This window comes from Callithrix jacchus, chromosome 1, assembly GCF_049354715.1.
Source record: "Callithrix jacchus isolate 240 chromosome 1, calJac240_pri, whole genome shotgun sequence".
NCBI classification, from domain to species: Eukaryota; Metazoa; Chordata; class Mammalia; order Primates; family Cebidae; genus Callithrix; species Callithrix jacchus.
The window spans coordinates 79682747-79706710 of record NC_133502.1 but is presented as its reverse complement, the minus strand read 5'-3'; the positions used below and the strand labels follow the sequence as shown (position 1 = coordinate 79706710).

The window sequence follows — 23964 nt, the reverse complement described above, 5'->3', positions numbered from 1 at the left end:
TCATGACTGGCATTTTCAGACCCACAAACCTACATTCTTCTGCTTTTGGACAAATGTGTGCACACTCAACTGACAAAGATGAGAGACAAAGAAATAAAGCCAGTGGCCAAATGAGTGGTTTGGCCTGATCTGAAATTCTAGAATTCTAGTAGAAATCTTAGAAGAATTCCAGTAGAAATCTTGTCCTTAATTAAGAGTCAAGTTTGTTCTGCTGTGGTGGCAACAAAATTTTGAAAATAAATAAAAATGTTAAGCAGGATGCTGAAGCACAGGACCTGCCTGAACAGTATTTCTGTTTAAAGTGCAGATGTAGGAATGCCTCTTTATCTTTCAAAAAGGCATTGGCTAATTAGGCTGGGCGTGGTGGCTCACACCAGCACTTTCGGAGGCCGAGGCAGGTGGATCACTTGAGGCCAGGAGTTCAAGACCAGCCTGGCCAACATGGCAAAATCCTGTCTCTAAAACACAAAAATTAGCCTGGTGTGATGGTGCATGCCTGTAATCCCAGCTACTCAGGTGGCTGAGGCATGAGAATCACTTTGAACCCAAGAAGTAGAGGTTGCAACCAAGAAGTAGAGGTTGCAATAAGCCAACATCACACCACTGCACTCCATCCAGCCTGGGTGACAGAGCGAGGTCCTATCTCAAAACAAACGAACAACAGAAAACCATGAGCTAATCAGATGCGTTATTCTTTACATTCTCGTGGAAGGTTTTGGTCAGTCCCTGACCTTCAGATCAAGTGCCTTCTATATCTTAAACTTCAGATACTAGAGAAGAGAAATACAGGATCTGGCTGAATGTTTTCCAATACAGGCAAATCCTGGGCTCGCCCTTCCCTTCCTCCCTCCTTCCCTTTCTTTCCTTTCCTTCTCTCTTCCCTCTTCCCTCTTCCCTCTTCCCTCTTCCCTCTTCCCTCTTCCCTCTTCCCTCTTCCCTCTCCCCTCCCCTCACTCTTCTTTTAGTAGAGCTGAGATTCCGCCATGTTGCCCAGGCTGGTCTCAAACTCTTGACCTCAAGTGATTTGCCTACCTTGGCCTCCCAAAGTGCTGGGATTATAGGAATGAGCCACGGTGCCCTGCCTTTTTTTTGCTTCTTCAACAGAGTTTTGCTCTTGTTGCCCAGGCTGGGGTGCAGTAGCGCGATCTCGGCTCACCACAACCTTCACCTCCCAGGTTCAAATGATTCTCCTGCCTCAGCCACCTGAGTAGCTGGGATTACAGGTGCCCGCCACCACACCCAGCTAATTTTTTGCTTTTTCAGTAGAGATGCGGTTTCACCATATTGGTCAGGCTGGTCTTGAACTCCCGACCTCAGGTGATCCGACCACCATGGCCTCCCAAAGTGCTGGGATTGCAGGTGTGAGCCACCATGCCTGGCCTTGCTTTTTTCCTTTTAAATAACAATTTACATTACAAAATAAGGGCAAAGCTAACTTTAACCAAGAAGCAAACATCATCTACTTGGGTTCCCCAGATTCCGCAGTTCTAGAGGCTCTGAGTTCACCTTTTGAAAAGTTCCTGGAGAACAAAGATGTTATTAGAATGGAGACTTGAGTCAATTTCCAAGAAATCTAAGATATGGTGTGAGATTATAGTACCTTCCTCAATTAGCAGGGCCGGGTTAAAAAATACCCAAAAACAAGCCATAAACCAAACTCATCAACTCCTTGAAATGAAACCTAGACACACACTCTTCATCAGAATGTAAACGTTTATAACATCTAAAAAATTTTTTCAGTCTCTGCAGCCAGGTGGCTTTGTCATCTTCATTGATGAACTGTTTCCCTAAATATATGCATCTGAGAAATTTATTTGCAGGAGATCCAGGAGGCTTTCAGAAGCTGCTGTGTCCCATCTGCTCCGAAGCCAGTTGACTGGGAGATCTGTCCTTTCTCGCTCACTCGCTCAAAACAGAATTTACTGGAAAACGCGCCCTTGTATCATAAACAAAACCAGAATCAAACCGAGTTGAATGCCATGTCCATCACTTACAGACTATGCCCTAGGTTGCCACGGCCCTGTTGGAAAACTGACAAAATATTTCTGTGGCTAGGGCTGCTTCCCATGACTGACATCCCAACATGGCTCCCTTGCACAGGATCACCTAAGGACACTATCTCAGCTTTCCTCGGCTGGTGCAGAAACCTCTTCTCATGACTCCTCCGGGCACAGATCTCCACTGTGGCAATAGTTTCCTACCTCTCCCTCTGACACTGTTCTTGATCCTTAGAGGTAGGACCTGTCTTATTGGGCTGTACAGATCCAATAAAATAAACCCAGTTAGAGGGCCTGACTGTAGACATGCTTTATAAAGGATGTGTACTATGACACTGCCTGGAGAATGTGCACCCTCCGTCATGAGCCTGGCATGTGGCTAGACCAAGAAACAAGCAGACAGCAATGGGGTACTTACCATTAGGGCTTGACCAATTAAACTGGATTGTTGCCCTTGAAAGAACTTAGTACCTTTGCCAGGTACTAAGCCTAGTACCTGTTTGTCATTTTTCCTGATCCTCCACCTCTTTCCAGCCTCCACCCTTAGGTAGTGTCTGTTATTCCCCTCTCTGCACTGATGTATGCTCATCATTTAGCTCCCACTAAGTGGGAACATGTGGTATTTAGTTTTTTGTTCCTGCGTAGTTTGCTAAGGATAATGGCCTCCAGCTCCATCCATGTTACTGCAAGGGACAGGATCTCATTCTTTTTTATGGCTGCATAGCATTCCACAGTGTAATGTACTACATTTTCTTTATCCAGTCTACTGTTGATGGGAATTTAGGTTGATTCTACATCTTTGCTACTGTGAATAGTGCTGCAATGAACATACATATGCATGTGTCTTTATAACAGAACTATTTATATTCCTTTGGGTACATGTCCCATAATGGGATTGCTGGGCCTAATGGGAGTTCTGTTTTTAGGTCTCTGAGGAATTGCTACACTGCTTTCCACAATGGTTGAACTCATTTACACTCGCACCAACAGTGCATACGTGTTTTTCTCTTTGCAACCTCACCGGCACCTGTTATTTTTTGACTTTGTAGTAATAAGGATTCTGACTGGTGTGAGATGGTGTCTCATTGTAGTTTTGACTTGTGCTTCTCTAATGACAAGATCACATCTAATGGCTTTTATCTTCCCTCTGATCTTGCTTCTTACTTGCCTTTGACAACAATCTAAATGAAAATCATCACTACCGGGTTGCATAATCCACGACTTTCACAACCATCATATGTAGCAATCATGATAAAAAATACCAGCAGTGGGCATGGTGGCGCGTGCCTGTAATCCCAGGCTGAGGCAGGAGAATTTGCCTGAACCAGGAGGCGGAGGTTGCGGTGAGCCAAGATCATGCCATTGCACTCCAGCCTGGGTAACAAGAGCGAACTCCATCTCAGAAAAAAAAAAAAGCCCCAGCAGCTCACATTTTGAATGCTTGCCATAAGCGAGGCATTGTTGTTTTTAATATTTATTCATTATAACAACAAACTGATATAGGTAGTATTATCCTCTCTATTTTATAGATGAGGAAACCGAGGCCCAGTCCCACGAGTGTTCACCCTGCCGCACAGGGGAAGCACACCTTGCCAGAGAACCTTCCAGAGCTCCTGAATCTTGTCTTCTGCCCATCCTCGCTGTGCTTCCCAAAAATTCAGAAGGCTGGGAGGGCAGGCGGGCCCCCTGCGTGTCTTCTGCCTGATGCTGGGGCCTCCCTGGGAATTCCCCCTGGGGCGGCAGCAGGTCTCCAGGTGGCCAGAATCTGCCAGGCAAGCCACGGGGCTGCTCCTGTCACTCCTTCCTCGCCACCGGTGCTCTGGGAGCTCAGGGCTGGTGGCAGCCCAGGAAAGGATGGGGGCTGACTTGGGGCTGTGGGGGGCTGGCCTCTCCTGGGGAAGGTGGGCAGTGGGTTCGCTCAGGACAGCCTGAGACTTTTGGAGGAGAGAGGGAAAAACCCTCTTCCATTTTGTTCGCTTCTGCAAGGGCCATTCAAGATAATCCTTTCCAGTGGGGGTGGCAGAATGTGCCCTCTGCTGGGATGTAAGGCAAGATGCCCCACAGCCCCTAATCTGGGGTGGAGAAGAGAACGGTAGGCTTGGGACACAGGGTGAGAAGTAGGCCTGGGTCTGGATCCCAGCCAGAGGCGGGGGCTGGGGCTGGGGCCTGGCTGGTGTCAAAGCTTGAGGCTAGGCCATGTGGTGGGGCTGGGGTGGTGCCTGGGGAAGCTGTGAGGATGCCTCAACCTCAGGTTCACGTGGAAGAGAAGTGGTGGCTTCATGGAATGATACCCTCTGCCTGTTTCCTGAGGAAGCTTCCTTCGAAACCCAGGCTGCGGTCACCAGGGACTAGCTGTTGAAAGTGGGGAGGTCCCAGAAGAGCTGGCTGCATTTCTGCTGAGAGTGGTCCCCCATGGCCATGGCATCAGAGACCTGCTGTGGACTGGGCGGCTGCTGTGGTTGGGCTGTCTGGTTCCAGAAGGGATTGGGAGTCTTGGCGTCCCACTCCTTCCCCAGTGTGTCATCTGTGGGCAGTCCGCCCCCTTCCCTTCTTTCTCCTGCCGCAGCTTCATCACTGCTTTCTTGGTGATGACAGCCTCCAGCAGCTTCTGCACGTCAGGGTGGATGAATGTGCACTCACCTGCCTCCGTCTGCCTGGGTGTGGGTCTCCCCAGAAGGAAGGCTCTGGAGGGTGGTCGGGAAGATGCTGTTGCTGAATTTGCTATGTGAGCAGGTGGAGAGGCCCCACGTGGTGGCAGCCTCCTTCCACCAGGAGAGGTCCCCAGTGGGCTGGCTGGAGCGCCCAAGGCCAGAGATCACCATGGTTGGAGCCGGCGGCCGCTGCTGGTGTGGAGGGGGCCGGGCCATGTTGTGGAGCCACAAAGAAGTCCAACCAGGCATGTGGGGGTGGAGAAGAGGCCGCAGGCCCACCGGGCTGTGGTGAAGGAGGAACAAGCGCATGTGGCCGGGGTGTGGGGCGTTTTAGGGGATGCAAGGGCTCTGGTGGCCTGGCGGCTCGCAGGGTTGAGTGTAATCCAAAAGGCTCTGAAGAGGTCAAGAGGAGCCGGGGAAGCCAGTGGGGACAAGCTGGCAGGAGGCAGGTCTTGCATACATTTCCCATGTGGCTGGGGGGCCTGAGTAGGCGCTGGTTTGCACACGTCACCCAGGGGGGTCTCCTCCTAAGGGCAGATGGGAGTCCCCCTCACCCACGAGCTTCCTCAGGTGGCTGCAGGAGACAGCAGGCACAAGCTGCAGCCAGGAGCAGGGGGTCCAGAGGCCGGGAGGGCTGGCACCTGGGGCCCATGGCCCTCCACCTCCCCCACAGCTGACTTCACAAAGCTCTGCCTATGCCCACCCCAGGGCTTCAGTCCCCTCCTGTCCCCTTCCCAAGGCCCCCCCTCCTATGTCTCTACCAGGCCCTAGGGTTACTTCAGAGGCCCTGGTAGGAAGGAGGACATGGGGAGAAGGGGATGCTCCTCACCTCTCCAGAAGATAGGACAGGTCCCGAGTCTCCTCCAGCTCCCTCGGGAGAGTTTTGCAAGCTGGAAGTCGGAAAGTGGGGTTATGTGGGGAAGTCAGTGCCTGGGAAACCCACGGGAGGCCGGGTGGCTGTCTCTTTAGAGCCACCGTGGGGGATTAGACCCTGAAGCCCACGCATCTGTGTCCAAGGCCACCTGATCCCCATGATGACAGCAAGGTGTGCACCCTGCAGCATTTTGTCATTTGCAGAAAGGGCTTCCACAGACACCCCCTCATGGATGTCACACCATCTTGTGGGGAGAGAGGACTGGGGTGGTCTCTAAGAGGAGTCAGCCATAGCCGCGGTGAACAGCTGTCCACATGGACCTGGAGCCTCCCTGACCTCCCCCTCTACCCAGGCAGGCACTGGTCCCTTCCCCACCCTCTTATGGGCCATACCAGGTCCGGCCCCCATGGCTTCATTCCAGCAGGGAATCTGAGGAGGCCTCGGGGTCTGACTTCCCTCCCGGCAGCTTCCCTCTCAGGCCTCTGCAAATGACTTCCTAAGGGCCAGGCGATCTCAGTCACCTCTGGGGAGTCCCTGGGACCAGCAGAACCTCACCTTTCAGAGCTGGGATCTCCTTTGTGCTCCTGCATCTTCCCCTTCTCTTCCTCTGATCCTGAGAGGCAAGAAAGGGTGAGGGGCTGGGACCAGTTCTCACTCTCCTCTCCCTAGACCAGCTGCACTCACGCCGTGCTCATGAAGGACTCGGCTTTCTGCCTCTAGCTCAGGGAGCTCCGTGTGCGTTTCTTTTACCCATGGTTACCCTGCATGAAATGTTTTCTGTTTTCCTACTTACAGAACTGCTAGGAGGGTTTTCTGTGTGACCCCACCCTGGAGTCCCCAGTCCCTGCTCCTCCGCTCAGGGAACACCCAGGCCCAGGCCCCCAGGCTCCTCTGAGCTGCCAGTAGGATTCTGCTTCTGAGTCCAGAGGTGAGTCAAGGCTCTGTGGGAGGCTCTCAGGGGCTCAGCACAGCTCCAGATCACCCCACACAGAGGAGGCTGGGCCCTAGCACCTGCCCCCAGAAGGGCTGATGAGCCAGGGCCAGGGCCTATCTCCTGCAGAGCCCTCGTCCCTCTCCTGAGCCTTTCCTCGCCACTAAGCCCGGGGTTGGTTTGTGCCCTGAAGCCTCCTGCCTACCCCACAGATGGTCTAAGAGCTGGGCATGGAATCCTCTGTGCACTCTCACCCCACCTGCCCTGCCCTGCCCTGAGGGACCATGAGATTTCCCATCACAGGAGTGTCTCTCATTGCTTAGGAAAAGTGGAAATGAGGGGAGGAAAACAAGAGAGAATCTTTCTCTGTGGGGCTGGGCTGAGGGCTCCTTACGTCCCCGCTGCTCCTCTTCCTCCAGGGCAGACTGGGGAGGTAGGGGAGTAATGGGAAGAAGAGCCCCAGGGCACACACCCCAGTGAGGATGGAATCCATCACCCAGGGAGTGGAGCTGGGGCTCAGCCATGTGGCACTAGGGCTCTTCAGACGAAAGAGCATTTTTTCCATCTGAAGTGCAATGTCTTGCCTTCAAGCAACTGAGCCCTGGGCATCCCCTTTGGGACTAGGGACTGAGGTCCAGGCCTGCATCACAGAGCTGGGGCCTCCTCCTCACAAAGGACTCCTGCGGGCAAGGGAGGTGCAGTGGGAGGAGGAGGCTGAAGCACAGCCCCACCCTCAGCTCCCAGCCCTGGGTCTCTCCACCCTCCTGTGTCTCCCAGATCCCTCCTTCCCACTCCAGCAGCTCACCCTATCAGAGACAGGCCTGGGTCCCTTTTCTATCTGTCCCCTGGGACGCCAGTGTCATCTTGTTCTCCTTATCCCATTAGAGATCTAGGCCTGAGCCCACCCATTTCATAGCCTTTGAACGTCTGAAATTCTCCCAGGAATTCAGGTGGTTTCTTAAGGATTATTTCAGAATCTCCTCTATTCTTGAAATTTCCCCACACCCTACGTTTTCTGCTTTCATCAACCCAGAATAGAGCTTTGAAATTCACAAAACTAAAAAGTATAATGAAAGTACAAACACACCTCTAAATGATATTTTTTAATTTAGGATCATAATTTTGAGTTACCCAATTATGGAGCTTGCTGTAACAAAACCACAAAAACACAAACACTTTGACAAATTATGTTCAAAACAAGAATTAAGCCTTTACTTATTGTCTTTAGATCTTTTGTATGTTGCAAATTCTTATGTTTGAGGCCAAGGCAGGAGGATCGCTTGAGCCAAGAGTTTGAGACCAGCCTGGGCAACAGAGTGAGACCCCCATCTCTACAAAAAAGTGTAAAAATTAGCCAGGCATGGTGGCACATGCCTGTGGTCCCAGCTACTTAGGAGGCTGAGGTGGGAGGATAGCTTGACCTTGGGAAGTTGAGGCTGCAGTGAGCCATGATTGCACCACTGCACTTCAGCCTGGGTGACAGAGTTAGGACCTCGTTTTTTTTGTTTGTTTGTTTTTTAAAGTCTATGAAAAGGTCAGATGGCAATGTGAGGAGTCCTGTGGACTCACTCTTCTGTGAAACAAGCAAAGCTGGCAAAAACTATCTATAAAAAGAAAAGTATCTATAAAAAGCTCCAAATTGAAGTAGCCAGACATTATAAGGGGAAATGAGGAAACTGATTCATGTTAAACCTACAAACACTTGCTGAGAACAATAGCAGGCTGTGGCATTTGAATCTTGACCCCGCCCCTCTCTTTTCCTTCTCCCAGCTCAGCTTGCTGGAAACTCTGCCTCAGGTGGGCATAGCCAAAATGGGGTCATTCTCTTCTCGGTTCTGAATCAAGGGTTACTGGATCCAACTAGGAGGAGGAGGAGGCCACCAGAATTTCTCATCCTAAGTTGAAGATGTGCTTTTTAAAAAATTTAATTTAATGTAATTTTAAATTCTGGGATACATGTGCAGGAAATACAGGTTTGTTATGGAGGTAAATGTGTGCCGTGGTGGTTGGCTGCACCTATCAACCCATCACCTAGGTATTAAGCCCCACATACATTAGCTATTTATCCTGATGCTCTTCCTCCCCCCCAAACCACAGTATGTGTTGTTCCCCTCCCTGTGTCCATGTATTCTCACTATCCATCTTCTACTTATAGGTGAAAACATGTAGTGTTTTGTTTTCTGTTCCTATGTTAGTTTGCTGAAGATAATGGCTTCTATCTCCATCCATGTCCCTGCAATGGACATGATCTCGTTTCTTTTAATGGCTGCATAATATTCCATGTTATATATGTACCATGTTTTCTTTATCCAGTCTATCACTGATGGGCATTTGGGTTGATTCCATGCCTTTGCTATTGTGAATAGTACTGCAAGTGACACTGGGTTTAAGGGGGTTCTCTGTGACTGCCTCTTTCCCTGATTTCTAGTTTAAGCTTTCTGCTTGATTTGGTGTTACACCGGCCCATCAGACCTCAACCACTAGTTGATTGCTTTATTGTTTTTGACAGTGCCCTGGGGCATAAATTGCCCAGCAGTCTGATCCAATTAAATTCTGGCAGGGGTAGTTATTGAGGCTGGTTTTTGAGGTTTGTTCTGACCCCATGAGAGACCACTTCTTTGCTGTTTCTTTCCCTGGTTCTCCCTGGTGAACTAGCAGAATATGATTTAGCTTATTCTTAATTAAGAGAGGCATTGTTTTCAAGAGTCTCTTAGGCATGCATTTTCCCCACATTCTGCTTCAAATAAAGTCAGTTCCTTTAAGGAGTGCTCTGGAGCTCTTTCTTCTAATGGACTTTGTGTTAGCTTGGACAACTACAGCGTTTAAGGGCACACAGCCCCCAAGGGATGACCCTCACTTCTAATACCAGCTGCAAGTTTGGGGAGTTCTCAAAACCAACCTCAGTTTTGATCATTTGGTAGGACTCATAGACCTCACAGAAAGCTGTTATACTTGTGGTTACAGTTTATTATGAGGAAGGAATACAGATTAAAATGAGCCAAGAATAGCATTGGATTGGACAGTCTGTGCGGAAGTACCAAATGTAGAACTTCCATTGTCTTCTCTCACAGCATCAAGACACATCATTACCTTTCCAGTAACAATGTGTGACAATACCATGGAGTATTGCCAACCTGGGAAACTCAATTAAGCCCCAGTATTCAGAGTTTTTATTAGGGCTTCATTACACAACCTCTGCTGATTGCCCACACGGCTGATCTCTATCTCTAGACTCCTAGAGGAGTCTAGAGGGACCTGGTGGGAAGTAATTGAATCATGAGGGTGGGTGTTTCCCATGCTGTTCTTGTGATAATGAATAAATCTCATGAGATGTGATGGTTTCATAAAGGGGAGTTTTTCTGCCCATGCTCTCTTGCCTGCCACCATGTAAGACATGACTTTGCTCCTCCTTCACCTTTTGCCATGATTGTGATGCCTCCCTAGCCATGGGAACTGTGAGCCAATTAAACCTCTTTCCTTTATAAATTACGTAGTCTCGGGTATGTCTTTATTAGCAGCATGAGAACAGACTAGTACCCTTAGAAATACATCTATATCTGTCATGCCTTCATATAGAATAGTAGACAAAGAGCTACATAAGAAACACAGTCATATTCATCTCCTCCCTCCACCCCAGGATCTGAGAAAACCCTGTTCATTAACTCAGTGATATCAATGAAGTCTTAGAAGCCATGTTCTAAATATAAATATCTTTTATATTTTATTTTTAGTAATGAGGTTTATAAGCTCTGGTAACTGTAAGCACTGGGAAGGAAAATGGCTCACAGAACTCTGATTGGCACTGTTCAGTAAAACTTTCTGCACTGAGGGATGTGTTTAAATCTGTGCTGTTTAATACATGTGGCTATTGACCACCTGGAATGGCCAGTGCCACTGAACAGCTGAATTTTAAATTAAATGAAATCAAATTAAAATTTAAATAACCACATATGGTCAATGGTTAGTGATTTGGAGATGCAGCTCTGGCATCTCCAAAACCTCTTTCTTTTCCCCTGGCTATCTTTCTTGAGTAAACTATGTACCTTATTTTGTGTGGTGAGCCTTAGTTTAATAAACATTTTCAACATAGATAAGAATTAATCACCCTAAAGAATAGTGAGAAACATTAGAAGCAGTAGCTAGAAAAAAGCTTGTTGCTATTTGGTTTTTAACTGGTTCTGGGACAGAAAGACACTGTGATTCCTGAAGTGGAATTTATGCTCATAAAGCTGGCTCTAAAAACTCTGAACTGAGTAGAACAAGGCTTGGTACACAGTGGGTATGGAAAAATACTTGTAGGATGAATAAATAGACCATATAATCAAAGGGCAAGCTGCATGATTTTTTTTGAGACAGTTTTGCTCTTGTTGCCCAGGCTTCATGCAGTGCAATGGAGTGATCTCTGCTCACCGCAACCTCCGCCTCACAGGTTCAAGTGATTCTCCTGCTTCCATCTCCCAGGTAGCTGGGATTACAGGCATGCACCACCATGCCTGGCTAATTTTGTATTTTTAGTACAGATGGTGTTTCATCATGTTGGTCAGGCTGGTCTCGAACTCCCGACCTCAGGTGATTTGTCTGCCTTGGCCTCCAAAAGTGCTGGGACTACAGGTACAGAGGAGAGGCCAGTTCCATTGCATCCTCATGAGCACTGCATGAGAGCCTGATGCTCTATTTACTAGCTTATGTGTATGTAGTATTTTATTGATTCATTTGACATTTCTAATAGTCAAATATTCCAAACATTTGCATACTAGCTGTATTTCTTCATTTGATTTTCTGCTCACATCTTTTACTTCAGGATATTCTTTGACCTCTGAGTTGCTCCCTTACGTCCTGAATCTAAGGCCTTGTTTGGACCCATATCCGGGCTAGGTTTACTGACTTTAGGTCTTGTCTCAGGGTTCCCAGCTCTTCCATATTTGTTCTTGCCTCTGCTCCTCCTACCTCTACTATAATGCTGGGGAGAGGGGACTCAGTGAACTTGGTTACTGTGTTCTGTTGAGTGTCTACTCACCTGCTTCAGCCTCAGTCCCACTGCCCGCCAAGCACATGCACATAGCACTTCACTAAGTTAATTCACCTGCTTAATCTGAAGCCTCAGAGCTTTCATCCATGGGCCCTGGGCTGCAGATGTGTTTTGTCCATGCAGTGTTAACATGGTTTTGGAGCTTGATTAGAAACTGGATTTTTCATCACTTAGAAAAAAATCACAGCCAGGTGCAGTGGCTCATGCCTATAATCTCAGCACTTTGGGAGGCCGAGGTGGGTGGATCACGAGGTCAAGAGATCGAGACCATCCTGGTCAACAAGGTGAAACCCTGTCTCTACTAAAAATACAAAAATTAGCTGGGCATGGTGATGCACGCCTGTAGTCCCAGCTACTTGGGAGGCTGAGGCAGGAGAATTGCTTGAACCCAGGAGGCGGAGGTTGCGGTGAGCCGAGATGGTGCCATTGCACTCCAGTCTGGGTAACAAGAGCAAAACTCAGTCTCAAAAAAAAAAAAATCACGATTTGCCAACGAGGTTTGCTACAGTTTCCACAGGACAATGGACAGCTAGAGCTGGGGTGGAGTGGACAGTTTCCGTTTCATCCTGTTTTCCACGTTCCCTGTTCTCAGTGTCCCAGGAGCACAGGCTCAGGGTCAGAATCTATTCTTCAGGGTGTTTGTAGCGTCATTTCATTGAAATAGAGTTGAGAGGAAAGCAGGAAAATAAAAGCTAACTCAAGAGAGCCATGGTTTCAGAGACAATGAAAGAGAGTGTTTGTCTGTGGAAGTGAACATGATACCTGCTCTGCGTCTGTGGGGAACAGTCCAGCACAAGTATCCTGCCCTGTTTCATGGACATATTTCACCTTCCTTCCTCTGCTGTGAGCATCTGAGTTTATGATCCCTGTTTCAAAGATCAAGTTTTCAAACTGTTTTTCTCTGCATAGCAACCATGCAGAGTTGCTAGATGTATGGTAAAAAAATTTTTTTGGGAGGGCTGGGTGTAGTGGCTCATGCCTGTAATCCAAGCACTTTGGGAGGCTGAGGCGGGTGGATCATGAGGTCAGGAGTTCAAGACCAGCTTGACCAATATGGTGAAACCCCGCCTCTACTAAAAATACAAAAATTAGCTGGGCATGATGGCACATGCCTGCCGTCCCAGCTACTTGGGAGGCTGAGGCAGGAGAATTGCTTGAACCTGGGAGGTGCAGACGTTGCAGTGAGCCAAGATTCTGCCACTGCACACCAGACTGGGTGACAGTGTGAGAAAAAAAATTTGGTTACTATTTATTGAGTTTTTAAAATAATGTATTTAGAAGTTTTACATTGGCATTAAAGTTATTACTATAATAATGTCAGTTGCATGTCTCAAGTGGATAAGAAAACAACAGCAAACATATGCTGGGGAAATAACATGTCTCCACATTGAAGAATTTAATTTTTAAGTGCTCCCATGTACTCTGTGTCAGCTAGGGCTGCGATAACAAAATGCCATAGACCCAGTGGCTTAAATGACAGAGTTTTTTTCCTCACAGTTCTGGAGGCTGAGAAGTCCAAGATCAAGGTGGTGACCCACTGGGTTCCTGGTGAAGACTCTCTTCCTGGCTTACAGACAGCGGTCTGCTTGCTGTGCCCTCATGTGGTGGAGAGAGAGAGAGAAAGAGAAAGAAAGAGAGAGAGAGAGAGAGAGAGAGAGAGAGAGATAGGGAGCCTCCTCTTCCTCCTCCTTTTCCTCCTCCTTCTTCTTCTTTTTTTAAGATGGGGTCTCATTCTGTCACCCAGGCTGGGAAAGTAGGGGCGCAATCTTGACTCACTGCAACCTCTGCCTCCTGGGTTCAAGCAATTCCTGTGTCTGAGCCTCATGAGTTGCTGGGATTACAGGTGGGTGCCACCATGCTGGTTAATTTTTGTCTTTTTAGTAGAGATGGGGTTTCACCATGTTGGCCAGGCTGGTCTGGAACTCCTGACCTCAGGAAATCCACTTGCTTCAGCCTCCCAAAGTGCTGGGATTACAGGCGTGAGCCACCATGCCCAGCCTTGTGTCTCTTCACATAAGGGCACTAATCTTACCATGAAGGCCCCATCTTCATGATCTCATCACCCCCCTCAAAGGCTCCATGTCCAAATATCATCACATTGGGTTTAGGCCTTCAATGTATGAATTTTGGCTAGGGCAGCGGAGTGGCACACAAGTCATAGCATCTTGCAAATAGAAAAATACACACTTATTTAAATGTTTTGCTGAATTCACAATCAGATATTGGTACATAATTTCTAAGTCTATTACATGGGGTTGGATATACTTTTTGATGCTGAAAAGTAAACGTGGGGAAATCTTGTTCTGAGACCAAGCACACAAATGAGCTGCTGCATACGATTCTGGTAACGGAAGTCTAAATTATCCACCATCCAAAGAACAACTGCAGGATAACATTTGTTTAACGTTTGAGTATAATTTACATGCAATTAATTGCACAGACCTTAAAAGTGTACAGTACAATGAGTTTTGATTAGGGCATACCCTTCTGAACACATTACTTATAAAAATATAGAACATCTTAATCAACCAGAAAAGTTTCTTATGATGCTTCCAGCCAATCCCTTCACCTCTTCCAGGCCAACCAGTGTTCTGATTTTATTTTACTGAAGATTATGTTTGTCTGTTCTTTAACTTCCTATAAGAACATACTATAGTATGTTCATGTTGTAGGCAGTTTCTACAATGGATCTCAATGGTCCCCACCCTCTTTGTTTACTCCCTTATGTGATCTTTTCCCTTTGAATATGGAGTCCACTAGGAACTTGCTTCTAATGCACAGAATACAGCTCAAGTGATGGAATGGCCCTTCCACGATCCGATTACTGGAGTGTGGCTTCCGCCTTCTCTCTCTGCCTCTTTGATTCTTCTTACTGGCTTCCTCATCTGATGAAGGAGGCTGCCCTTGGGAGCTGCCCTGTGAGGAGGCCAACACAGCAAGGAGTAACGGAGGGGCAACCAAATCCACGAGTGACTGGGCTTCTCTTTTCCCAGGTGAACCAGGAGATGATGGCCACCTGGCTGGAATTTATTGCCACCTGTGAAGGACCTTCAGCCAGAGGACCCAGCTCATCCAATCCTGGATTCCTGACCCACAGAAATCATGAGATAATAAATGGCATTGTTTAAGCCACTAATTTTTGCATTAATTTGTTATAGAGAATAGATAACAAATGCAGTACTTTTCTGTGTTTGACTTCTTTTGCTTGACAAAATGTGATTCATCCATGTTTTTGTGGGTAGAAGAGATATTCTCAAATGGCTTATTAAAAGCATAAAACCTATTTACATAGTCAGCATAGGCTGGGCGTGGTGGCTCATGTCTGTAATCCCAGCACTTTGGGAGGCCAAGGCGGGTGGATCACAAGGTCAGGAGCTCAACACCAGCCTGGCTGAAGTAGTGAAATCCCATCTCTACTAAAAATACAAAATATTAGCCGAGCACCTGTAATTCCAGCTACTCAGGAGGCTGAGGCAGGAGAATTGCTTGAACCCAGGAGGCAGAGGCTGCAGTGAGCAGAGATTGTGCCATTGCACTCCAGCCTGGGTGACAGTGCAAGACTTCATCTAAAATAAAAAAAGACAGTATAAGAGAAAGCAGCAATACAGAGAGGTAAACTGTATTGAAGCCACATGAGCCCTACATTTGCTGGATGGGGTGAAGGGGAGCTTCAGTGTTGATGGTATGGGACAGAAATGAAGGTCAAGAAGAGTCTAATACATGAACATTCAATAAAGCCGGGGTCCCGAAAGGTTTCTACATCCTCAGGGTAAGCATGGTCCAGAATAAACATGCTCCTAGACTGCAAGGAAATGTACCTTGGCACTGAGCAGAGGAAGAGGTGGTGACTGGAGATGACCAGGGAGCCGTCCTATGGGTTTATCCACACAGGCCAGTGTGGTTTGTCACGGCAGACCACATTCACTGCACCTGCATGGTTTAAAAAACCATGTATTTAGCCATGAATTTAATTCCCACAAACAGAAGTCCCTCTAGGAATCTGGTAGAAGCAAATCCAGCTCCTCTGTGGAGGAACACAGCTTTCTCAGAAAACCTCACAGAGAAATTTTCAAGCAAAATGGAATGTGCACAGGTGAAAATGATCAAGCATACAAGGAAACAGGGCACCATGAGTGAGACCCACCAGAGACTGGAGACAGCAGCAGAATGGCGGGTGCAGGCACCAGAATTGTTAAAGCCAGATCATAAGACAATTATTTTAAGGTAAGAAAAGTTAAAATTAAAAACACCTGCATGGAATAGAAAACCATAAGAAGAAAAAGCCTCAGTTTTGTAAAAAAGAAAAGGAACTTTTAGAAATGAAATTGATATCATTAAAATAAAAACCACAATGGCCAATTTAGCAATGATCAGACACATCTGAAGAGATGATCAATGAACAGGAAGGATAGAGTAAGCAGGTCGAATTTCTGTCTAGTCCGAGTTCTGAAACCATCTCTAAATACAGAGAAGGGGAAGACCAAAAACCACATAGAAAACAGGCAGGAGAGAGAAAGTTCACGAAGAAAACAGTAAAAATAGCCCTTAGATGTATGAAAATATCTCCAATCTGGCTATTAAGATGATTTAAAATTAAAACAACATTGGATGCTACTTCTGACCTACTGGGGGGCAAAAGTCCCAAAGCTTGACAGCATGTTCTATTGCTAAGGCAGTGGGAAAACGAACACCCTCACACGTTGTTGGCGTGAATGCAACATGAAGGCAGATCTGACAATATCTAGCATAAAGATGTCTGAATCTATGCTCTGGCCAATCCTTCATTCAGGGTGAGCGTAAGACTGTTGATTGCAGCACAGAGTGAGCTGAGAGGGAGCACAGGCAGAAGTGAGAGAAGGCTGAGGGTTGATCGTGGGCCCTCTGCATAAAGGATGTCAGCGTCCTGGCTGCCCTTCGTTCAGTTGTCACATCCACCCTCTAACCCATCCCCAAAAGGACATCTTCCCTCAGCACCCAGTGACCTTTTAAAAGCCTAATTCAGAGTATATAACTCTATTTGCCAAACCCATGCAAGGGCTTCTGGTTGCTCTGAAAGTCCACACTCACTGGGAGGGCGTGGTTCCTCCCTCCTGCTCTGGCCTTTCCTTCCTTTGCTCTCGGTGGCTAGTCCCTCTGCTGTGTTGCCCTAGTTTCTATTCCTCAAATACACGGAGCTTTCTCATTTCAGGCATTGTACTAGCTGTTCCATTAGCCTGGAAAAGAAACTTCATCTTTGTGGAGCTGGCTCCTTTTCATTCAAATTTCAACTAAAAATGCCACCTCTTCACAGAATTCCTTTCTGAACACCGTCTCTGAAGCACTCCCTGAGTAGCTACTCAAACACTTCATTCAATAACACATATATCTGATGTTATCTTTTTTTTTGTTTTTGGAGATAGAGTCTTGCTCTGTCACCCAGGCTGAAGTGCAATGGCGTGATCTTGGCTCACTACAACCTCTGCTTCCCAAGTTCAAGTGATTCTCCTCCCAAGTAGCTGGGATTACAGGTGTACACCGCCATACCTGGCTAATTTTTGTATTTTTAGTAGAGATCAGTTTTCACCATGTTGGCCAGGCTGGTCTCAAACTCCTAACCTCATTTGACCCGCCTGCTTCGGCTTCCCAAAGTGTTGGGATTACAGGCATAAGTCACTGCCTGGCCTTAAGTTATCTTATTTATCTGTTCATCATCTGTCCCGGCTACCAGAATCTAAGCTCCAAACCAGAGAGACCCTGTTTGGTCACCATTATGTTCCTAATGCCTTCCAGAGGGGATTCCACCTGGTGGGCAGTCAATACCTAGAGCTAAACAAATGAATGAATGGCTTGGATTCTGCATCCTTTTTAAGTTTCCGAATTCAGGGAGAGACCCCTGGGCTGCCATTTTCTATTTGTCCAGGCTTTGTTTTCCCCCCTTCATGGCCACCTTTTACATTTTCACCAGCTCCTCCACAGTAACAAAAGCCTTATTCAAAGCCTTGTGAATCAGAGGATTATGTAAAGAAGTTACTTTAATCTAGATGCCCCTGACTTGATGGAACACGCCCAGTGACTCCTGAAAGAATATCTGGAAGTCTCCAGAGCAGCGCAGTCCCAGGCGGCACGCACAGAGGGCCACGGCCAGGGCTGAAACAGTCTGTTCAGCACAGCCATGGGGGACACTCTGGAACAGTTCTTCATCCTCACAGGGCTGCTGGTGTGCCTGGCCTGCCTGGTGAAGTGTGTGAGATTCTCCAGATGTATTTTACTGAACTACTGGGGTGTTTTGCCCAAGACTTTCTTGCGGTCAATGGGACAGTGGGCAGGTAAGGGAGCATTCCATCTTGTGTGCCTTTTTTTTTTTTTTTTGCTGTTGTTCCTGCTTATTATTATTATTTTTGAGACAGAGTCATGCTCTGTCACCCAGGCTGGAGTGTAATAGTGTGATTTGAGGTCACTGCAACTCCGCCTTCAGGTTTAAGCAATTCTGGCTCAGCCCCTTGAGAAGCTAGGACTACAGGCACCTGTCACCATGCCTGGCTAATTTTTTGTATTTTTAGTAGAGACAGAGTTTCACCATGTTGGCCAGGCTGGTCTTGAACTCCTGACCTCAGGTGATCCACCCATGTCGGCCTCCCAAAGTGCTGGGATTACAGACATGAGCCACTGTGCTCAGCCCCTGCTTATAAAAGAGATATTGCAACTTTTCTCTTTGAGAGCAAAGAAGTAATTCTTTTGAGTAATTTTAACTGGGGGATTAGAAAGTGTGAGTGAAATTAGAATGGTTTGCAACACAAGCTAAGGGCATTAGGGCGACACTAGGGAAGAAGGCTGCTCAGCCCTTCCTAGGCACTTGTCCTCTCAACCCCATTAGATGAGTTTTCTTCTTTTGGATTTTCTTGCTGGCACAAATAATAAATAATGCAGAAATTTCTACACCCTCATTTCCAGATTTACAAAAAGCCCAGGGTGCTTTCATTTTATTATAAGGTATTTCCAAAATTTGAAATCTAAATAATTTCAATTCACTATGTTAAAAAAAATAGGGTCCAAGTGCTTTTAAGAAGTGAAGGTGTTACAAAATCAAAGCAACATGTATCTCTATGGAGCCATGTAACAGGATTGTATGGAATGGAATCTGGGTCTGGCTGGTGTCAGTTAAATGCTGCCTCCGTGGGGCTTATCTGCTGGAACCCGCATGCATAACTTCAGCCCTGTCACTGAGGTTAAGGTGAACGGCATGAGACTGTTGTTTCAGCATCTCCTTGAATAAAATGCTAAGGTTTCTGCAGGGGCTTATATTTCAAAATTGGACACCAGAAAAAAAAATCCAATGACAAAAATGATTAAGTGATTTTAGAGATATTATCTAGGCAAAATAGGAAAAATTTGAATATCCTTATAGGACTGCCAGATAAAATACAGGATACCCAGTTAAATTTAAATTTCAGAAAAAAAAGGAATAGTTTTTAAGTATGTTATAACCCCCACATTGCATGAGACATATATTAAACAATTCATAATTTACCTGAATTGCAAGTTTAAGTAGGTATTCTGGATCCTTATTTGCTAAACCTGGCAGCCTTAAACACTTAGCAATGGAAATTTTAAAAATTACCATGTGAGAAATTGTTTGGGATAACAAATGGGTTTTTGACTGCTTCTTACATTTGAGGGAGGGGTGTGTATGTGTCTGAACTCTTGGGGTTTTATGCTGTCTGCAGTGAGCTTGCTTTGCAGCTTGACCTGTGTGTTCTGGATTTAAATACCCCACTCCACACAGATTCAGATGTGCCTATGTGGGTGGACATAGCATTCTGCACAGCTGCTGTTCATTTGTGTAGGGAAAGCCCTTCGAAGAACCCACATTTTAAAAGAAGTTCAAATGGGGCCAGAGCATTTGGTGACTTAAAGTCAAAAACATGATCATAACCTGTTTTAATGAGTCAAGATGGATAGAGATATCTCTAGCAGGAGTAAAATACGTTTGGGCATAGGCAGATAGCAGGGAGATAATATATTTCAAGTAGGGGACAAAAAGGAAACCCAAGTACTAGAGGCTAGAGTTTTAATTCCTCAGGTAGGGCACCCTGAGCTCTGTGCTGGATTTCCTTAGTATATATTTATAGACTTGAGGGCCCCAAAGTCAGATGGCCTGGGTGCAAATCCTTGTGTCATCATTTTTAGCAGTGACCTTAATCAAGTTACAAACTTCTTCCCCTTGACTTCCTCATTTATAAACAAAAGATAGTGATGGCCCCTGCATTTTAGGTTTTTTTTCAACATTAAATGAAATGATGCATCTAAAACTCTTGAAGTAGTACATAGCAAGAGGTGACAGTGTGACAGTTATCTGTCGTTATTATTGAGGGTACCATCTTGCCTGTAGTGCAGGCCCTGTATTGGGTGAGTTGAAGATTCCCCAAACAGAGGGGAAGATATTACGGCCCAAGATGGCCCTGAGCATAGTTCCTCCACCCAGAGCCGCAGATGGTGTCATGGGGCCGCTTAGAAGTTCCTAAATGAATAGACACAGTATTAGTAATCATATAGACACAGTATTAGTAATCATGAAAGCCAGGTACTCCTGTCAGTGTGGTCCGTGAGGCTTGTACAGCCTGGCCTGCACTCACTCTCAACTAAGCTAAATGCATCTTTTGTTCACACTTTTTGAAAGCATGTCCTGTAATTGTTGCAAAAGTAAACTGTCAGTTTACAATATACTGAACTGTAGTGAATTTTGAGGTTGTGGTGATCTCATGAATGAGGCGTATCCTAGAGCTCAATCATTAGTATTTCTGTAACATTGAGATAAAAGCACCAGAAGACCTATTTGATTGTTGTATATGAACAGATTGTTCTATTGAGTACACATTCTTCAGGTCTCTTCATTGCACTGCATTTTCTTTCTGTATTTTTGTCTTTTCTTCTCTGCTAAATTCCCTACCTTCTGTAGGCCTTTAACAGCTGCTGCGTGGTGGGGGAGAGAAGGGGGCAGAGCTCCACTTTTACGAGGAACCTTGAAATGTCCTTACAATGACAGATGGGTGCCAGGGCAGAGAGATAATGAGGAGCACTGCCTGCCTTTGCAGAGTGAAGGCTCCCAGTATCTGCGACCTCACGGGGCCTGCAGGAGATGTTTCCTGGCTGCGGCTCCTTGTTTCATTTTGCAATACGTTTTCCACAGCCTCGACAAGCCCTCCAAAAACCAGCCGATCAACCAAGCAAGCAGCAAAACGAACCCTTCACCTGCCTCAGCCTCCTGAAGCAGGTGAAGAGTTTCTTTTGCTGCTTGCTTGGTTGGTAATCCCAGCTACTGAGGAGGCTGTGGCAGGAGAATTGCCTGAACCCAGGAGGCGGAGGTTGAGGTGAGCCGAGATCGCGCCATTGCACTCTGGCCTGGGTAACAAGAGCGAAATCCCGTCTCAAAAAAAAAAAAAAAAAAAAAAAAAGAAACCCTTCATCTGAATGTTTAGGGAGGGGCTTCAGGGGCGTGGGCTGGAGAGCAGACTGATGCGCCTTTGGGGACTGACTGTCATGGAGACTAGGCTTGTGAGAAAACGGAGCTGGCGAGAAAGAGAAGCTTTAAGATGAATTCTGTCGTTTAAAAGCGTTCCTGCTTTTCACAGTGATCACTGGAGCAGGCGATGGAATTGGGAAAGCGTATGCCTTCGAGGTAAGCTGTCTTCCTGTTGCTGTCACCGCTCGTGTACTGAACACATCACAGTCCTGAGACATCCACCCCAACACTAGATTTTTCCATATAAAAGCAGTATGCCACTTTGGGAGACCGAGGCGGGTGGATCCCGAGGTCAAGAGATCGAGACCATCCTGGTCAAGATGGTGAAACCCCGTATCTACTAAAAATACAAAAAATTAGCTGGGCATAGTGGCGCGTGCCTGTAATCCCAGCCACTCAGGATGCTGCGGCAGGAGAATTGCTTGAACCCAGGAGGCGGAGGTTGCGGTGAGCCGAGATGGCGCCATTGAAGTAGTTTCTGGAGGCCTAAGATGTAAGCCAGCTGCTTCCCTGCTGCTAGCTTTGGAAACAAAGTTACTTTCCCCTCACTGCACCCTTCCTCCTCCTGACTGATTTTGCAAGCGGTGGGCAGCCTAGTCTGCGCTGCGTTACATCAGGTCTTTGTGTGTGGGTGTGGCTGAAACCGGTGTTTCTCAGCTTGATCATCAGGGCTAGTAAGAAATATTTGGCCCCTTCCATGAACCAAATCCAATTTTAAAAGATGAAAGCGGCTGAGGCAGGAGAATTACCTGAACCCAGGAGGCGGAGGTTGTGGTGAGCCGAGATTGCGCCATTGCACTCTAGCCTCGGTAACAAGAGCAAAACTCTTTCTCAAAAAAAAAAAAAAAAAAAAAAAAAAATCTCACTCCCTGGACCTCTTTTCTTAAACACAGTGAAACTCCAAGGTGACAGTACCTCCCCTTAGGGATTGTTTTGGGAATTTGTGGGGCATTGGTATTTTCTAGTGTAACTGTGCCATGTGAGTTTATATACTTAAATATAATTTTTTCAAAAACATCATAATCTACTTTCATTTATTCTTTACATTAAGCTAGGGTATATATTGATTTTTAAAAAGCTATTTGTTTAGGCAGGACATATGATCAATGACTTTCAAGATTAATGGCATTATACAATATTCGATAAAAAGAAAGTCCGATAGAGCCCAGAGTCACTAGAATACAATTAGTATTTTGGGTTATTTTCTTTCAAGCTGACTTCTCTGTAGATAGGTAAATAGATTGATAGTTATACTTTTAAAAATGCACTTACAACATATGTGGTTTTATGTGCTATTATTATTACAAATTTAACATTTTCATTAATAAAACATTATTTCCTAGAGTTCCTATATATTTTATTTCTTACTCATGTCTATTACACTGACTTCTAGAACCTTGTCAAATACAACAGAAGAATAGAAAGAATTCTAGAAACTGTAAGAGGAAGGCTGTTTAAAAATAAGTAACATGGGCTGGACGTGGTGGCTTATGCCTGTAATCCCAACACTTTGGGAGGCTGAGGCAGGCAGATCACCTGAGGTCAGGAGTTTAAGACTAGCCTGGCCAACATGGTGAAACCTGATTTCTACTAAAAATACAAAAATTATCAGGGTGTGGTGGTGGGCACCTGTAATCCCAGCTACTTGGGAGGCTGAGGCAGGAGAATCTCTTGAATCTGGGAGGTGGAGGTTGCAGTGAGCTGAGATCACACCATTGCACTCCAGCCTGGGCAACAGAGCAACACTGTGTCTCAAAAAAAAAAAAAATCAGTAGCACCTTAAAAATATAATGAAAAGCATTTTCATTTGGAATAGAAAAATAAGTAATCCTAGAAACATGGTTACTATAAAATTTGCAGACCTTTTTCAAGAAAACTTAAAATTCCATTGAGAAATATAAGAACTATTTCAAATAAGAGAAAAAAGTACCACATTCTTGAAGGAAAAGATATTTGAAACCTACTGTTTCTCCCAAATTTATCTGAAATCCCAAATTATACACAGCATTATTTTTTAAATATTACATTAGGTTGTGAGCATTTTCTTATGTCAAAACTGTGTTGTTGTGGTGGTGGTGGTGGTTTTTTGAGAAAGGGTCTTGCTCTGTTGCCCAGGCTGGAATGCAGTGGTACGGACACTGCTTACTGTGGCCTTTACCTTCTGGGCTCAAGTGATCCTCCCACCTCAGCCTCCCAAAGCAGCGTGTCCTCCTGGAACAACAGGCTCATGTATTATTTGTAGGGACAGGGTCTCACTATTGTTCTGTTTCCCAGGCTGGTCTTGAACTCCTAAGCTCAAGCAGTCTGCCTGCTTTGGCCTCCCATAGTGTTGGGATTACAGGCATGAGCCACTGCGCCCTGCCCCAAACCGTGATTTTTAAATGGCAACATAATATTCCATCAAATGGATGGTCCAAAATTTAACCATTTTCTTGTTAGGATTTTTTTTCCTAATTTTTCTTCATTTTATATAAAATTGGGAGTCAATACAGAAACTTTTCTGCTCATCTCCAATTATTTTGGGAGCTATTTTCCTTGAGGTGGCCTTGTTGAGTCAGAGGTTGTGAATATACGTAAGGCTCCCGTGCTTTCCATTATGTTATAGTAATTTACACCCATTTCTGAGAGAGATGTTGTCTTCATCAGCTTGAGCTGCTAGAATGAATTCCGTAAGCTGGGTGGCTTAAGCAAGCATGTATTTCTCACAGTTCTGGAGGCTGGTAAGTCCAAGAATGAGGTGCCAACAGATCTGATGTCTGGTGAGGGCTCTCTTCTTGGTTTGCAGACAACAGTCTTCTTGATGTAGCTTCACACGGCAGAGAGCAGAGACAGGGGAAGCAAACTCTCTGCTGTTTCTTCTTCTTTTACTTTTCGGAGATAGGGTCTTGCTCTGTTGCTCAGGCTGGAGTGCAGTGGTGCAAACACAGCTCATTGCAGCCTCAACCTCCTGGCCTCACGTGTTACTCCCACTCAGCCTCCTGAG

The 23964-nt window shown here is 46.0% G+C and overlaps 1 protein-coding gene and 1 pseudogene across 3 annotated transcripts in view; one reads left to right on the top strand and one right to left on the bottom strand.

The window, feature by feature from the left end:
- Positions 1-1737: 1737 nt before the first annotated feature.
- Positions 1738-6946, bottom strand: LOC100385506 (spermatogenesis-associated protein 31E1-like; annotated as a pseudogene). Its single transcript, XR_013524844.1, has 4 exons — positions 6848-6946; positions 6078-6135; positions 5478-5538; positions 1738-5222 (listed from the first exon to the last, which is right to left on the bottom strand). The product of XR_013524844.1 is annotated as a spermatogenesis-associated protein 31E1-like (transcript).
- A 10625-nt stretch (positions 6947-17571) lies between these two features.
- The window catches only part of HSD17B3 (hydroxysteroid 17-beta dehydrogenase 3), a 68444-nt gene continuing 62051 nt past the window's right edge, over positions 17572-23964 (top strand). For both annotated transcript variants that reach the window (XM_002742750.5, XM_054254221.2), the window contains exons 1-2: positions 17572-17787; positions 21091-21137. In XM_002742750.5, coding sequence (XP_002742796.1) covers positions 17634-17787; positions 21091-21137 — 201 coding nt within the window. In that variant the 5' untranslated portion in view covers positions 17572-17633. The remainder of the gene's footprint in view (positions 17788-21090; positions 21138-23964) is intronic.